Source organism: Petromyzon marinus, chromosome 11 (assembly GCF_048934315.1).
Source record: "Petromyzon marinus isolate PM22_M1 ecotype Great Lakes invasive population chromosome 11, UKy_Petmar_22M1.pri1.0, whole genome shotgun sequence".
Taxonomy (NCBI): Eukaryota; Metazoa; Chordata; class Hyperoartia; order Petromyzontiformes; family Petromyzontidae; genus Petromyzon; species Petromyzon marinus.
The window spans coordinates 7757947-7774908 of NC_133677.1; the positions used below are offsets into that span (position 1 = coordinate 7757947).

The following is a 16962-nucleotide window of genomic DNA, read 5'->3' on the forward strand; positions in this document are numbered from 1 at the left end:
TGCAGGCACGTGCGGCATCGTTGCCACGTGCTGCGCAGGAGCCAATGGTTGCGATGACCTTGGGAAGTTAAGGCTGGAGGTCTCTGCCCAGAAGCCCCACATTGCGTTAATTTTTTTTCCGATCGAGGGCGAGAGCAAGAGCCCAGGCAACTTTCGGGTAAAATCGTGTTGCCTTGTGCAGATATCGTTTACTTTGCCGTGTTTCTCTTTGGATTTTCACTGACTTGTCTGTCTTTCGTTGTGGATTTTCTGATATAATTTGTATTGCTCTGTCGCTGTGGATTTCCAGATATAATTTGTATTGCTCTGTGTGTCGCTGTTGATTTTCAGATATGAATTAGATTGCTGCGTTTGGCTGTTTATTTTTAGATACTTTAATTGTCGAGTTTCGCCGTGAATTTTAGATGAGAGTTCATTTCCGCTCGTGGATATTTTATTTTTAAGATGTATTCATGTTTGCATGAACGTATATTTGGGTGCTGCGTTGTCTGTTTTATCGCCTTGTGGCAGTTTAGCCTGCGAGTTAGATGGCACGTAACACGTGAAAGCGACGGCTTTTGGAGAAGTCTGAACTATATATTTTTCAGATTTGTATGGATTTGTTCACACACATTTTCGTGATATTGTGTGTAGCGATTGTTGTTGTGTGTTGATGCAGTGTGTGTGTGTTGTGTCTATGTGTATGTAGTGTATGGGGAACGATAATGTAGCGGTTAGCGCTACGCTGCGCTATGAACCTTGCGACCCGGGTTCGATTCCCGCTCACGGCCAACACCACCAGTGACGATTATCTGAACCGGTCCCGCGCCTCCCCTAGGTCGACTCAGCCTCAAATGAGTACCTGTTGCGATGTGTAAACATCGTCACTAGGGAGACAAAGGCGGCCGGGCGTGGTGTTGGCCACCCACCCCCTCGTGTGCCGTGCCGGCCTTTATAGATGCTCGCTAACAACACTTGCCCCTACAGTCTGTTAAGGCTTTACGGGGGGTCTTTGTAGTGTATGGGGCATGTGTGGTGTATATTGAACTTCTTTCGCTCCGCACGAAGCCAACCGTGCGAATCGGAGGTGTGGGGGAAGGACAACAAACTGAACACAAGAAGCAGTTCTCAAGAAATTAGTTTTCAAGTTAGATGATTTAAAAAGTGCACAGCTTCAGGTGCTTTATAATGTCGGAAGGAAGAGACGTTCCAGACGGCCGCAGAAGCGCATCTGAAAGCGCTCGATGCGGTGACCGCCGTCTTTGTCCGGTGGCCAGCCATAGTCGTTGACGTGTGTGCTGTGTGGATCCAGTATGTAAGAATAGGTTTTTACCCTTTCTGGCGATAAAACAGTTTGTGTTAAAGATGTTAAAACACCAAACTGAAACCTTTTGCAAGGAATCATGTCTGCATTAACCACATGTAATCGTGGTGAACATGCAAACAAAAAAAACATGCTCTGATTAGTATATGATGATGCATTGTCTTTGAGAACTGTCTGGTCCGCACCAGAGACAGCTTTCTTTAGAGCCAAGTCACAACCCAGTGTTAGGGCAGAGGACGCCCAAAGGCGACCAGCACCAAGACAATGCCACTATCAGGACATTGACAGCTCGGGGTTGAGCAGCTACATCATGGTACCACCCTTGCCACTATCAAAATATAATAATAGGATTTACCCTTTCTGGGAATAAAACAGGAGGCTCGCATGATATCCAGTATGTGTATGCAGTGTGTGTGTGTGTGTGCAGTATGTGTATGCAGTGTGTGTGTGTGCTGTTTATCCAGCATATGCTATGTTTGTAGTGTGTATGCTGTATGTATGCAGTGTGTGTGTGCAGTGTGTTTGTGTGTGTGCTGTTTATCCAGCATATGCTATGTTTGTAGTGTGTATGCTGTATGTATGCAGTGTGTGTGTGCAGTGTGTATGCAGTGTTTGTGTGTGCTGTTTATCCAGCATATGCTATGATTGTAGTGTGTATGCTGTATGTATGCAATGTGTGTGTGCAGTGTGTGTGTGTGCAGTGTGTGTATTGCTGTGTATATACAGTGTGTGTATCCTGTGTGTGTATGCTCTGTGTATGCAATGTGTGTATGCTGTGTTTATGCAGTGTGTGTGTGCGGTGTGTGTATGCTGTGTGTGTATGCTGTGTGTGTATGCTGTGTGTGCAATGTGTATGCTGTGTGTATGCAGTGTGTGTATGCTGTGTGTATGCAGTGTGTGTATGCTGAGTGTATGCAGTGTGTGTGTATGTATTGCTGTGTGGGTATGCAGTGTTCTTGATCTTTGTGTGTGTGTGGGTGGTGCGGTTGTGTAGCGGTTTAGCAATGCGGTAAGAACCCGGCGACCCGAGTTCGATTCCCGCTCACGGCCAACACCAGTGACGATTATCTGAACCGGTCCTGGGCCTCCCGTAGATCGACTTAGCCTAAAATGAGTACCTGGTGCGATGTGTAAACATCGCCAATAGGGAGACAAAGGCAGCCGGGCGTGGTGCTGGCCACCCCCCACCCCCTCCCTCGTGTGCCGTGCCGGCCAAGTGCTACTCGCTAACAGCACTTGCCACTACCGTCTGTTAAAGGCTATGCGGTGGGGGGAGATATCTTCGTCTTTGATGTGTGTACACTCCATGCGTGGTTGCTTTGATATTCGTCAGGAATGGCCTCGACTCCTCTCCTAGCCACGCTGTTGGCCCTCGCGTCTGCTCTGGGCTGCTGCTGGGCAGTCGACTGCCAAGTGGACAGCATTCCTGTGATGAAGGACTTTGATAAAGCCAGGGTAAATGCCACCCCCACCCACCCCCCGCCATTCACTGACGGCTACCTCGCGGGCCAGGAAAGATTGAACCACGTGTTAGCAAATGTCCCATCATCGTCCGAATTGGGAATCAGAATATTAATTTGTACTGAAGGAATCCGATGAGCAAAGCTATAATTTTTCACAGATGTACAGTAAAATTGTGCCCGTGCTCGGCCTGTATATAGATAGAAGCGATATTGCTGTGTTTTTTTTAATAATATAACTGCTCAACTTGCCTTCGTATTATTTGCCTTTTGGCATTCTGTGGTCTAACACTGGGTCAGACACGGCCATAATGAAGACTTTCTCTGGTGAAGGCCAATCCGTTTCATATATTATATTCAGAGCATGTTTGTTTGCATGTTTTTCCACATGAATGTGTGGTTAATGCAGACTTGATGCCTTGCATTACGTATCTATTTGCTGTTCAAACATATTAACGCCTGTTTTATTGCCAAAAAGCGTAAAGCCTATTATTGGTTTTTAATCAATGCGCAATTTAATAAAAACATAAATAAAGCAACGAAGGGCCCGCATAATTTGTTACTTACATTATTGGATGCATTGACTCAACTATTTACTCACCTTGGCCAGGAATCGAGTACATAATTTAATATGAATAATAACGTTAACCTGTAACACCGCACCAGTGCACAGTAGTCGAGCATTGTGGGAGGAAACCAGAGCATCCGGAGAAAACATGCGTGTGAGGGGGAAACACTCGATGACAGTATTCTTCACTGTAATTCCCGCGGGCCACTGACGGCTCCTGGTGGCCTTTATACTGGTAGTAGGAAACGTAGTGGACTGGAAGCCCAACCGGGATTATCACAGGAGGCAGGGGATTAATTGTGTATGTCTGTGGATGTCTGTCCACGTGTATTCGGACACCCGGATGAAATGGGAGGGATGGGGCTGGGTGGGGAGGGGAGGGTGGGGAAGGGCTGGGTGGGGAGGGGAGGGTGGGGAGGGGCTGGGGAGGGTGGGGAGGGGAGGGTGGGGAGGGGCTGGGTGGGGAGGGGCTGGATGGGGAGGGAGGGGTTGGGTGGGGAGGGGCTGGGTGGGGAGGGGCTGGGTGGGGAGGGTGGGGCTGGGTGGGGGGTGGGAGGGGTGGGGCTGGGTGGGGAGGGGCTGGTCACCCCGTGGTGCCCTTATAAAACTCAACGTTTCACCTACTCACGCCGGCTTGTGCCCGCCCTCACAGTCGGGCATATTTGCGGAATACACCACGTGGTGGTGCCGCCGTTGACCCTGGCCATTGACCGAGCAACCCAACGTTCCTACCAGCTCCCTCCGCAGGAATGTGTTTGCGGCCCCCGACAACAGACAACACGTGAACACACCCACCCCATCATCATCATCGTGCTGCTCTCGAACCCCAATGGTTTCAAATGTGTCACAGCCCTCACATTGACGATGTCTCATCGGCGAAAGTAGCCCCCCTCTGAAAATAAGTGAAGGCCGCTGTTCTATGTGATACAGATGGAACAGGTGGGGGTCCACTTATTTTTGTTGATGTATCGCCATCTCCTGGCGAGCCACGGTAGGACATCTCCACGAGGCCCACGGGATGGGGGTTTCACACAACATTTGTGCGAAATAATAATGAAGCATAATTATTGAACACGTTCAGGATTGCACAGTTAAAATTAAACTTTGTCCCATTTTGTTATATATATGCCTTCTCGTTATGATGATGACACCCGTGTCACCTCATTCTGGCACGTCCGATTCGCACGGTTGGCTACGTACGGTGCGAAATAAGTTTAACACACATACGTACATTGACTGCCCTGTTGCGTGTGTCACGTTAAACATTCAAAAGAGTTGTTGAACAAATTTGCTTTGAGTCGCTACAGCAACAACAATCACAAGTTGCATTTGCCTCTGAATGCACTCGTATCTCAAGGCAATTTTCAAACATGATAGAAAAATATGATAATAGGTTTTCCCCTTTTTTCTGGAAACAAAACAGGTGTTGAAATGTTAAAACACCAAACTGAAAGGCGCCTTTTCGCGTCCTCTTGAGACGAGGCTCAAAAGAAAGCTATCTCTGGTGTGGACCAATCAGTTTCAAGGACAATGCATATATTGAATTTGGAGCTTTCGTGACTGCAGGAATTACTCTTTGTTTTTTTCGGTAAAGTCACGTAGAAATAAGAAGTAATAATATTACATAATAGTGTACGACGTTTCGATTGCAACACAAGCAATCATCATCAGGTACAGAAGAGCTAAATTTACGAGAGAGAGGAAACACATAACCGCAGATATATATACAGACACAGATACAACAGGGGATACAGAGAGAGAGAGAGAGACGGAGGGGCACACTAAATCAAACAGGGTTTAGCAAAATTTGGAAACCACATAACGCAACACAGACGGTCGGTGAAAACACAACGCATGGTCTGGTTGACTACGCTATTTCATAGATTGCTAAATTGCAAGTTAAGTGTGAAATTTAAAGAATACAGACCGCATACACATACATAGACATCCAAGCAGAACGAGTTAACACAGAGACACATGGAGAGAGACACACTTAACTTGCAATTTAGCAATCTTTGAAATAGCGTAATGAACCAGACCATGCGTTAATTGTGTTTTGACCGACCGTCTGTGTTGCGTTATGTGGTTTCCAAATTTTGCTAAACCCTGTTTGATTTAGTGTGCCCCTCCGTCTCTCTCTCTCTGTATCCCCTCTTGTATCTGTGTCTGTATATATATCTGCGGTTATGTGTTTCCTCTCTCTCGTAAATTTAGCTCTTCTGTACCTGATGATGATTGCTTGTGTTGCATTGCGAAACGTCGTACGCTATTATGTAATTTCATTATTTCTTATTTCTACGTGACTTTACCGAAAAAAACTAATAATAATGCATATATTATCAGAGGTTTTTTTTTGTTTGCATTCTGACCACAAGCATTGTGGTTAATGCAGACATGATTCCTTGTAAAAGGTTTCAGTTTGGTGTCTTAACATCTTAACACCTGTTTTGTTGCCAGAAAAAAGGGGGAAACCTATTCTCATAACGTCATAGAAAAATATCCTGCAGAAGTTGGAGCACAGAGCGCAGTGGGAGGTGGGGGCGGTGGGGCACAGGGTGACACGTGAGAGGTCAGGGAAACACGCAGAGAGAGAGAGCAACATCAGGGCACAACCTGGGACAAAGGCATTGCAGCCCAACATCAACAACAACAACAGTGATGACATCACCTTTACTCTATTTAAGACCGAAACGGGAAGCCTTCTTCACAATTCTGGCAAATTTTGCCTGATGAAGCTAGTTGTAATCGCCAGCGAAACGTCCTACTCATATTGTAAATGTTGTGGGTTTACTCTCCAACATACCGGTGTGTCGTAACTAATTGGCACGTTTGGTTCACGTGACAAACCTTACCCATCGGCTGTGTCGGGTGGCGGCGGGTTAACGACGCGTTAATTTTTTTTTTACTCAACCTAACCCAAAACAAAACAAAAAACGTCGTCACGGATCGACATCGACAACACTGAGACCTCAGAGCCAGCCGGGGCAGCCCGGACAGCCTCCCCACTTGCAGACGTTTTCACCCCCCTGCTCCCCCATCGCCGCAATTGCAGCGACGGCGGCGGCACGAGAAAGTAGCACGCGCGGTGACTCCCCCGCCCGGCGGTGCCCTCGTGCAGTTTGCAGGACAGTGGTTCGCCGTGGCCAAGAAGAACCCAGACGGCGTCTTCCTCCAGGACAACATCCACGCCAAGTTCACCGTCAAGGATGGGTGCATGATGGCCTCTGCCCGTGGGCGCGTCACCATATTTAGGTAAAATCGATCGCCGTGAGTCGCCGTCTTCGCCGTCGGTCAGGATCTATCCACTGTGCGATGAAGGCCTCGCCGATCCCGTCGCCGGCCGTCGCGAAGATCCGCCCGGCTCCTGCGCGCCGCGCCCTTTCCTTTCTGCACGGCTTACGCAGATGCGGAGCAGCGACTGCAATTTGACGTTCGGCTGGTCGAGCCAGATAGCCGCGTCAGGAGCGGCGGAGTGGAATCGCCGCGCCTCTGGCGCGCGCGTGAGGCGATCCATCTTCAGGGCGCGGGCGTCCTGTCGGGAGCGTTCCACCCTTTGGGAGTGAATACGCCGTTAGTCTCCACCGCCGGCCATCGCAATCCCCGCTGTGTGACGTGTCCTGCTTGAGCATGGCACGGTATCGGTTGTCTGGTCCACGTGTTCCTCCTCGGAATTATCCACTGTAATACTGCGTATGTGCTGCTCGGTGCTTTGACTGCAGGGTATTGTCGTTATATACCAGGGACATCTTTCGTCGTTCACAGCCCTTTAGTCCGAGCAGTTATCGTCGTTCAGAGTTGCGTAAGGACTCATTTTGCAGCGGAAGAAACCGGGCACCTCTGGTGGTGGTGATGATCGATGTATGGCTCATGACCTTTGACCTCGGTAAAAAATGTTGAAACGTTTCGTGATTGCTAATATTACGGGGCTTTAAACATTTCTAAAACCGTTTTTGTAAAAAATTAAGAAAACCTCAGGACGCTTGAGGTCACTCGCGAGCCACGTCGCTCTCATTCGCTGGGAAAAAACTATCGGACAAACTTCGCACGCAGCTCCCAGTTAATACGGAAACTTTGGGCCAACGTCGCTTCCAACCACGTGCCAACGTCGACCCAACATTGCGGCACCTTCTCCGGGCTATAGGATGGACCCTTACCTCTCAAGTGAACCGACAGAAACGTTCCGCGTCCACCATCGGCAGGCCAGCGAGCGAATCGGCCCGCGAGATGGAATGGAAACTCCTCCGCACGTCTTAGCCACACGGTCGCCGCCACCACCCCCCCACCACCTTTTTTCTCCTCCTGCAGCCACTGGGTGATATGCGCCGACATGGTGGGCACGTTCACCGACACCGACAACCCGGCCAAGTTGAAGCTCAAGTACTGGGGGCTTGCCAACTACCTCGCCACAGGACGTACGCTCACCACACACCGTCAAAATAAATCGAATGCCCGTTGGCTCAACTTTGAGAAACGAATGCCCCCCTCCCCGCTCCCCCAAAATCTTGCCAGGGTGATGAGATGTTAACTACCTCGCATGGTATACAGGAGTTCGTGGGTCCGATCCCGATCCTGACGCCTGTATTTTTGGAGTTTGCGTGTCTCTGTCCCCGTGGTCACATGGATTTTTCTTCGGGTCCTCCGGTTTTTCCTTTCAGATTTAGAATCAACGCGCATTTAGAGTATTTGGCTGCTCTACATTTCCATGTCATAAGCCACTTCGTTGAGTTATCATTTGTGGCCAGGTCGCTTCTGAAAAAGAGCTGTATAGCTCAGTGGGCCTTACCTGGTAAATAAAAAGTTTAATCTAGATTTGAAGTTTTCGTGACTGCAGGGATGAAGTGGGCCCACTTCAGCAATTGCTTCTTACTGTGGTTGTCCCACCTGATGACGGACGCTTGTGTTGCGCCTGAAACGTCGTGATTGAATTTATTTTATTTTATATCTACGTGACTTTACCGAAAGAACCAAAGAGTATACAAAGTTTAGTTTATAAGGCTTGCTTGCAATGAGGGTTTTTCAGGCTACCCAATCTCTGGGAAATCCACTTTCCTCATTAGAAAACGCCCACCTGAGTTGAATTCCCAGCCACGGCTAACATCAGTGGCAAGTGACAGCTGAACCGGTTATACACATCCCCCCCCACCCCACCCTGCCTTCACCAAGCCGCACTGACCAGTGTGGTAAAGTATAGTCAAACAAACCCCATGACCGAAACGGCATGGGCAGCCCTTCAGCCTCATAGCGGATTGACACAAGAGCTGTCCATTGTGAATAGTTCCTATGCCCTCGTGGACACGTGTGATGCGCCCGTTCATGTCACACCTGAGAAGCTAAGCAGGCTTGAGCCTTGATAGCGCTGGGGCAGGCAGCCACCATGCGTGCCGTGTTGCCGCCGGTGACTGCGGGCTTACGTGATGCGGGCAGCAGAGCACGGTGCAGCATGATCAACTGTTGTCCTGTACCCTCTGCGCTCCAAAACATATTCGCTGCCTGCCTTGAAGCAACCCTCAGTGACCGGCGCGGCGAAGTACAGCCAAGGCAAACGCCCCGCGACCGAAACGGCATGCGCCTATCTGCTTTGGTTCTTTCGGTAAAGTCACGTAGAATGAGAATAAAATAATAAATTGATAAAATAAAATGACGCAATAATATTCTCACGACGTTTCGGCCACAACACAAGCGGCCTTCATCAGGTGAAGGGGACGAGACTGTCTGGAGGACAGCGCCTAGTTTGAAAACTGCCCAGCAAAAACGCTGGGCTAACGCTTGGGTCACGCGTTTGCAGAAGACGACTTCTGGGTGGTGGACACGGACTACGACTCGTACGCCATCATGTACTCGTGCCGCGAGCGTGCGGACGACGGGACGTGCGCCAACAACTACTCCATCGTGTTCCTGCGTCAGCTCAAGGGCATGACCCCGAGCATGCAGCGCAGCATCCGCCTCAAGCAGGAGTCGCTGTGCCTGGCGGGGAAGTACCACATCGTGGAGCACTCGAGTGAGCGCGACAAACGCACACACACACACACGACAGCAACAACAACCGGCATTCGCCGCCAAGTGGTGGTGACGTCTTCACGACGCTTATGCCAGGCTATGTGCACGTTAAGGCCACGTGAAGTGTCAAACGCCCGCTGGCAAGGAGGTCACGGGTCAGACCCCAGGTGCCACGGGTTGCTTGATTGATATTACACGCACGCACAACGACCCCCCGTATAGACTTAACAGACTATAGGGGCAAGTGCTGTTAGCGAGCACCTATGAAGGCCGGAACGGTACACGAGGGGGTGGGTGGCCAGCACCACGCCCGACCGCCTTTGTCTCCCCAGTGGCGATGTTTACACACCGCACCAGGTACTCATTTGAGGCCGAGTCGATCTATATAATCATATAATCGTCACTAGTGGCCGTGAGCAGGAATCAATCTCGCGTCACCGGGATCGTAGCGCAGCGCGCTAACCGCTACACACTACCAATCATGCATGCACGTACGCTTGTGCACGCACACTCACGTATACGCACGTGTACGATCGTTGATGCACACTCGTATGGCTCATGTAAGCATACTCGTGCGGGCATGTGTGATCATTCACGCACGAGTGTGCCTACATCAACGATCGTGCACGTGCGTATACGTGAGTGTGCGTGCATGATTGCGTGCGTGTGCATGTACGAGTGTGCGTGCATACACACGTAGAGATCCCCCATACAGACTGTTGGGGCAAGCGTTCTGAGTGTGCACCAAGTAAGGCCAGCACGGCTACTTCTGTCTCCCCAGTACCGACGGTTACACACTGCACCCGGTTCTCATTTCAAGCCGAGTCAACCTCGGCGAGGTGGTTTAGATGTAACTTACCAAAGATGTTAGCCGTGGCTGACAAATGAACTCAGGTGAACGGGTTTGTAGCGTAGCGCATAAAGCATCGCACCACTACAAGCGACGACATACGACACATCAAAACACACACACACGGCTGAAAAAAAAACTTTATCCTTCCGTAAAATGTTATCAAGTTTATTGTAAAGTTTGGCACTTCTGAGTCAGCGATCAATGCTGTGCTTGTTTTAACACTCGTATATTTTCTCCTTTTTTCCCGCAGATCTGTGTCCTTAATCAGGAATGGATGTGGATTGATTGTGAGTGAATTTCCACATTTTGAAACCACAACGCTGTTCATTGTATTTGAATTCGGTAAAGAGCACATCCATATGCGTAACGTGAGTTTAAAAAAATAAACAACCCAATGTATTCTTCTATACCGCTGTAATAATTTGTTCGCACAGCTGTCTGTTTGACATGCTTCACACTGCATTATACTGATAGTTTTGATTATTCTATGCTAATGACAAGTGTATCGTATGTCATGTTCTTATTTTAGCTATGGACTTTAATAACTGTTATATAAACGAAGCATTTGTAGATTGTAATTCCGCATACGATTAGTTTGTAATTGTGAAAATATTGCAATTCATGAAACAATAAAACCAATGACAAAATTCAATACCACTCTTGTTTGCATTGCAGTAGACAAATAATCGTGAGTACACATATATAATAATCGGGCATCTGAAAATACCATGTTTGTGTATTGCATTGTGTCCATCATTAGTAAGTGTCTCACTGGCTTAGCTTGATTGGCGTGAGCCCTGGTGCAAGAGATAGGAGTCGGCGGCGGGGGGGGGGGCTCCTGAAGGGGGGGGGGGCGTATGCCCTGTTGCAGTTGCACCGTTGCAGTTACACCGCCTGCACACTTTGACAGCTATAACTACTGAGCTGTCGGCTCACGTACTCGAGAAAAAATAAACATCGCCGCTTTAATTTCCGCCGGACGCCCGTAAAGCTCTGCACGACGATTCATCGTGACACCCCATTTTCAGAAAAATAAAATTGACACTTTGGACAAAGCCCATGTATAGACACCAATCAAATGGGGAACCAGTGTTATGAATTCTCTTCAAATTATCTCTCCGCTGTGTTTTTTTTCGGGGGCTGCGCCGCGTGCGTTTTTTGTTGTTGCCATGGTTGTCTGACGATTCATTCCCAGCGCATGGAGCGAAACGTCGGACGTAATGCCAAGCAGCACGCGGCAGCAGGACGGCGGAATAAACATGCAGCCAAGCCTGAATTTGTTCCCAAAAACATTGCTTAGACGACAACTCAAATGGTGAGGCGGCCGGGAACATCACCATTCACGACGACATGATGGGGAACACCAGCCTACAGCTTTACAAACGAGACGTTGTGTCCACAACGACGGAAATTGTAGTTTGCACTAAAAGAAAAAAAAACTACGATCCCATCACTTGCTGCCATAGGTCAACAGCAAGATTTATGGAATGGCGGTGCAGTGGTCAGCGCACTGAGACATAAACCCGGTCACGTGTTTTTTTTTTTCTCTAGGCCACGGTTTGCATCAGTGGCGGACGATATTTGAACTGGTTCTGGATACCCCCTTCATCAACCGGATTTTCGCCTGCATGGTGGATTAAGGTCAAACGACCTCGACGAACAGAAAGGGCGTCGGGAGGTCCTCATCCAGCAGTGGATTGACAAAGGGCTGTGAGTTATTAAAGGGGACGGAAGTATTCATCAGGTGGATAAAGACTACCATCATCTTACTTGCTGTCACGAGGTCAGCCGCAATATGTAATTTGAAAGTATATGGGACATTTATAAAATTGGGCATTTAACCTATAATTCCGTGCATATGTTATGTGACCATAAAGAACAATGCACGTTCAACCAGGAAAGCCTGGCCGAACCTCAAGCCTCATTTTCAGCGGGTTACTTGTTTTTGCAATGTTTGGCCCAGTACCTGTTTTGAGTTCACTCAGAACGCCTGGAGAAAACCCACAAACACGAGAACTCAACACAAATCGGACAACAACCCTACTCTCTGCAGTGCCTTCAACAGACACCACGACCTGCCGTACAGGCGGATGTGTCCCGCTATTGCCCGCCTCAGAGAAAGATAAAGTGCTTCTTCGATGTAACACCAGCTCACAGACATGGCCCACGAATTTTGAATGAGCCCTACTCACCATAACTAGCAATAAGTGCCTCAGTGTGCGCGCATGCACATCCCTTTTGCCAATCCACTGCTGGAGGAGGGCCTCCCCGCAGAGCGCGGGGTCGCGGGGTCACGGGGCTTAATTTGAGCGTACTGCACCGCGCTGGCGCGTGCGGTTTGCTGAAGGTGGGTAGCTTTACAAGAGTACAATTTAATGCCGCTGTTGTGCTACCCTCTGCTGCCCGCCGCGTATCCCCGCTGCGGCCTACGACACCGATTTTATGAGTGGGGGTTGCCCTCGCCAAGTGCTATCCAGGCTCAGGCCTGCTTAGCTTCCGATAGCCTTGGGAGATGAGGCGCATTCCAGGTGATTTAGCTCGCAGGCGTAGCACGGTGTTTATTTCGTGCTTGGTTTTGATTAAATGAACATGCAATTAATGTAACTTTTTGTACGGATCATAGCTTTAAAAAAATAAAGTGCATCTGTCATGGTTCGCGGTGGTGTGAAACGCCTACGTGGTTGGCGGCTAAGACGATTTTTCACCGCCCCCCCCCCCCCCTCTATATGGACGCAAAGGTGTAGAATTCCATCGTGCCGCTATTTAAATCGTTAACATTTCACGCCCTGCTGCATTGCACTCCGCTGGTTCTTTTTGTTGTCAAATGAAGCAATTGGCGGGACCCCGGGGTCCCATCACTGCCCCGGGGTGGGAAAAACCGCGTAGCGACACGAGCCTTGTTGCCTTACCGACAACAAAACTCTAGTGGTCAATCGATTGGCCTCGTCGAGAGCTACTCGGGGCACTAAGTTTCGTAAAAAGTTGAAAAATTACATAAACACGTTAAATTCAAAGAAGCTGAGGATCGACGGCTGACCGGAGGGCGTCGTCGCCGCGTGCGACTGCGGCGGACGCCCCCCCGGGGCTTGCGTTTGGCCGGTGGGGTGGCGCCCATCGTGTCGATCGCCGCCTGCTGCTGCTGCTGCTGGCGCTTGTTGTTGGTGCGAGTCTGGGCGGGCGGCGCGTTGCTGTCGGGATCACGAGTGGGCGGACTGAAAAATAATAATTATTATTGACCTGATTTTTGCGGGACCCCGGGGTCCCGCCAAATGATTCAAATGTAAATTTGATGATTGAAAGCAGCGCACCGCGACAAAGCAAAGATTTAATTCAGCGGATGTTGCCGACTTGGCCGTGGATTAGAAGACATCGACACCGACAGACGAAACGGAACCACGGCGAGAGATGCGTCCTGTGAATTGCACCGAGAGACGTAAATAGGAACAAGTGGATGAGATAACAAACACACATCGGAAACAGCATACTGACTGTTAAGAATATTGAGCCTTGGCAGGACGCATTACGAGAAAGGATGGGTGACAGAATGGCAGCCAAAGGTTGGCAAACACCTATGATGATGATCATGATGACCGTCGTGCGGACAGAGCAATGAGCTCAGTTGACGCCACCCCGACGGCACGATGGGGACGACGATCACAGCCGCGACCGCCTCATCTCAAACTTCCCTCCTCGCCTCACGTTTCCTCGATCTGCGAGTAGTCTTCGTTCGAGTCCTCGATGTAGCTGACCGTCGCCTGCACCCGCCCGGATCCGTTCCGCTTCCGCCACTGCTGCCTCCCGTCGCCACCGTCCCTTTGCTCGCCGCCCGGGTCGACGCGGTTGGCGGGGACGCCCCAGGTCGGGCAGCTCCTGGCCAGCAGGGCCCGGATGCGGCGGTTGGAGAAGCCGTAGAGCAGCGGGTTGAGGCACGTGTTGGTAAACGCGAGGATGGCGACCCAGGTGAAGACCGGCGTGCTGAGCTTCTCCATGCGGCTACTGGCGGCCCTGTCCAGGTACATCAGCCACACGGTGATGAACAGGGGCAGCCAGAAGATGAAGAACGACGTCACCAGGAGCATGAGGGAGCGGAGGAGCTTCCGAAGGGACCGGCTCGCTCTGTGCTGCTGCTTCGGCTGGAGACCCAGGTTCAGGCCGTTCCTCCAGGTGCGGTCTCTGCTCTGCCTAACGGTCTGCGGATGGCACGGCAAACAAACCAAAAATTAATGGAGACGTTTGGTGACAATCAGCCTGAGGCAAGCCTTACGGAGAGATCAAAACTTTTTATTTTACCAGGTAAGGCCCACTAAAGCTATATAGCTCTTTTTAGAAGCAACCTGCCCACGAATCATTTCACGTGGAAATGTATAGCAGTCAAACACTCCACAAATGCATTTTCTAAATGTGGAGGGAAAAACCGGAGGAGCCGGAAAAAAATCCTACGCCACCATGGAGAGCCACGCAAACTCCAAATGTGCAGCAGGCGTCAGGGTCGGGATCGAACCCACGACCTCCTGCATACCAGGCGAGGGAGCTAACATCTCGTCACCGCGGCGCCCATGCTGCAGCCCTGCAATTTCTTTCTCACGCCACTGCTGGCAGATCGGCCTTTATAGAGCCCCTTAAGGGGCATTTTGGTGTTCTCTTCCATGCTAACCACACACCTTAGAAGAGATGGGATTACCCAAGTCGTACCCCACCACGCGCGATCGTGCCAATCGCCATTAGTGCGGTGCACCCGTGCACACCGCGGCTGGGTGGACAAAGGTTGGGCGGCTGGGATTTCAGTAACTTTGCACCGCTGTTTCACCTTCCGCTCTCCGGGAGACGTAACCGCCGACGCCTGCACTGCAGGGCGAGTGCTGCTCATCGTTACACTACGCGGGGAATGGCGAGTGCTGCTCATCGTTACACTACGCGGGGAATGGAATGGGATGCCTCGTCATTTTGACGTGGTTACGAGCTCTGCTGGGATGCCAGGTGTCGTAGGGCTTTATGATGCAAAGGTGCCCATGAGATTGCGGGGCAGAGATGGCCTCCTGAATCCATCTGCGCTGAGCTTTGAACATGAAACCCTGTTGGGCGGGGAGGTTGTTTTTTTTTGGTCTGGGTAAACCGGTATGAATAATGAATACCTCATACTGCCTGGGCTCTTTGGGCAGTACGGCCATAGGCATTTATTTATTTTCCCTTCGTTCCTGTCAGCCATCCAGGCACAATTATGTGCCCTATTTGGTGTCAAGAGAGTTTCATTTCAATGAGTATGTCGTTACTGTTCTAGATTCATGTTCCGACCACACTCTGTGGCCCTCGGTTCACTTCCATGAACCTGGAATGGCCGGAAAAGCGGAGCAGACGCCTCCCCGGTCTCCGTTCTGCATTCTCATGCGATGGTACAACACTCCGCCACTCTGTCACTAAAGGTTTGCTGCGCACGCTGCAGACACCAGTTGGGAAGGTTGGAGAGTGTTGCACAATGACACGAATTTAACTTAATACTTAAGACACCGTGGGTGGTAGCCTAAAACACCTTGAGTTAAAATTGACACCCGAATTGACATTGACTTACATCGAAAACTAAGAGACATTTTCATGTTTTATGCAACCAGGCACAGGTCTCAACAATTAAGACACACAGGTCTCAATGCTTAAGACTGATCAATGTGAGTTATATTTAACAATTCATTAGGGCTTAACTCCAAAGCATATTTCCACTATTAATTTTCAACTTGAGTGACATTTATCCTTACGTTTCCTGCCTGCAAGTGCTTTAATGCAGTATCACATAAGTCTATTAACAACAACAAGGACGCACCTTTATAATGCGCCCGTGATATGACAGACATCTTTGAGCACTGAATTACCAAGGGGGAAATGGACAATTATCGAGGCCGAGCGAGGGCGGAGACGACAAAAGAAAGCAAATAAGGCGATCCGAAATCAACGGCTTTAAAAGTTCGGGTGGTAATGCATGTTGTAAGCCACGATGTCCGACGTTTCGCCCCGAAAACTCAGGAATAGAATTCACCGAACAACTGAGCTGAACTCGCCGAATTAATTTCCTGTAAGGAGTTCCCGGCACGCGGTGCAAAACGTCGGACACCGTGCCGGACAGCACGCGGGCTCCTGTGCTCCGATGCGTCGCATCATCCCACCTTGAAGATCCTGCAGTAGTTGACGACCATGAGCAGCAGCGGCACGAGGAAGGCGAGGATGGAGAGCGGCGCGAACCACGCGTAGGAGACGGACGCGGGCGACACGAACGTGCAGATGTTGACCGTCTGATGAGACACGGGGACGTCGCGACGTGCTGTTACTACACCCTTAGAGGTCACCATAATGGGGGAGAAAGGCCTATCATGGTCTCAAAGACAAAGATTCCCCGTATAGCCTGTAACAGACTGTAGGGGCAAGTGCTGTTAGTGAGCACCTATGAAGGCCACAACGGTACACGAGGGGGTTGGTTGCCAGCACCACGCCCGGCCGCCTTTGCCTTCCCAGTGGCGATGTTTACACACCGCACCAGGTACTCATTTGAGGCTGAGTCGACCTAGGGGAGGCCCAGGACCGGTTCAGATAATCGTCACTGGTGTTGGCCGTGAGCGGGAATCGAACCCGGGTGATCGGGTTCATAGCGCAGCGCGCTAACCGCTACACCACCGCTCCCCAGACACACAGAGAGACACACAGAGACACACACAGGAGACACACATGCACGCACGCCTGAATGTGAAATTGCAGCTGACGCTCTCCATCTGCATCACCCGCACGAACTAAGAAGGTA

At 50.2% G+C, this 16962-nt stretch overlaps 2 protein-coding genes across 2 annotated transcripts; one reads left to right on the forward strand and one right to left on the reverse strand.

Moving 5' to 3' along the window:
• Window positions 1–10833, forward strand: LOC116941269 (retinol-binding protein 4). The gene is made up of 6 exons (XM_032952136.2): window positions 1–157; window positions 2637–2758; window positions 6450–6583; window positions 7637–7743; window positions 9117–9329; window positions 10432–10833. Exons 2-6 carry the CDS (start codon window positions 2639–2641, stop codon window positions 10443–10445), a joined length of 588 nt encoding a protein of 195 aa, XP_032808027.1. The 5' UTR covers window positions 1–157; window positions 2637–2638; the 3' UTR covers window positions 10446–10833.
• Window positions 10500–16528, reverse strand: LOC116941268 (free fatty acid receptor 4-like). Its single transcript, XM_032952135.2, has 2 exons — window positions 16334–16528; window positions 10500–14371 (listed from the first exon to the last, which is right to left on the reverse strand). Exons 1-2 carry the CDS (start codon window positions 16514–16516, stop codon window positions 13877–13879), a joined length of 678 nt encoding a protein of 225 aa, XP_032808026.1. The 5' UTR covers window positions 16517–16528; the 3' UTR covers window positions 10500–13876.
• Between the last annotated feature and the right edge of the window lie 434 nt (window positions 16529–16962).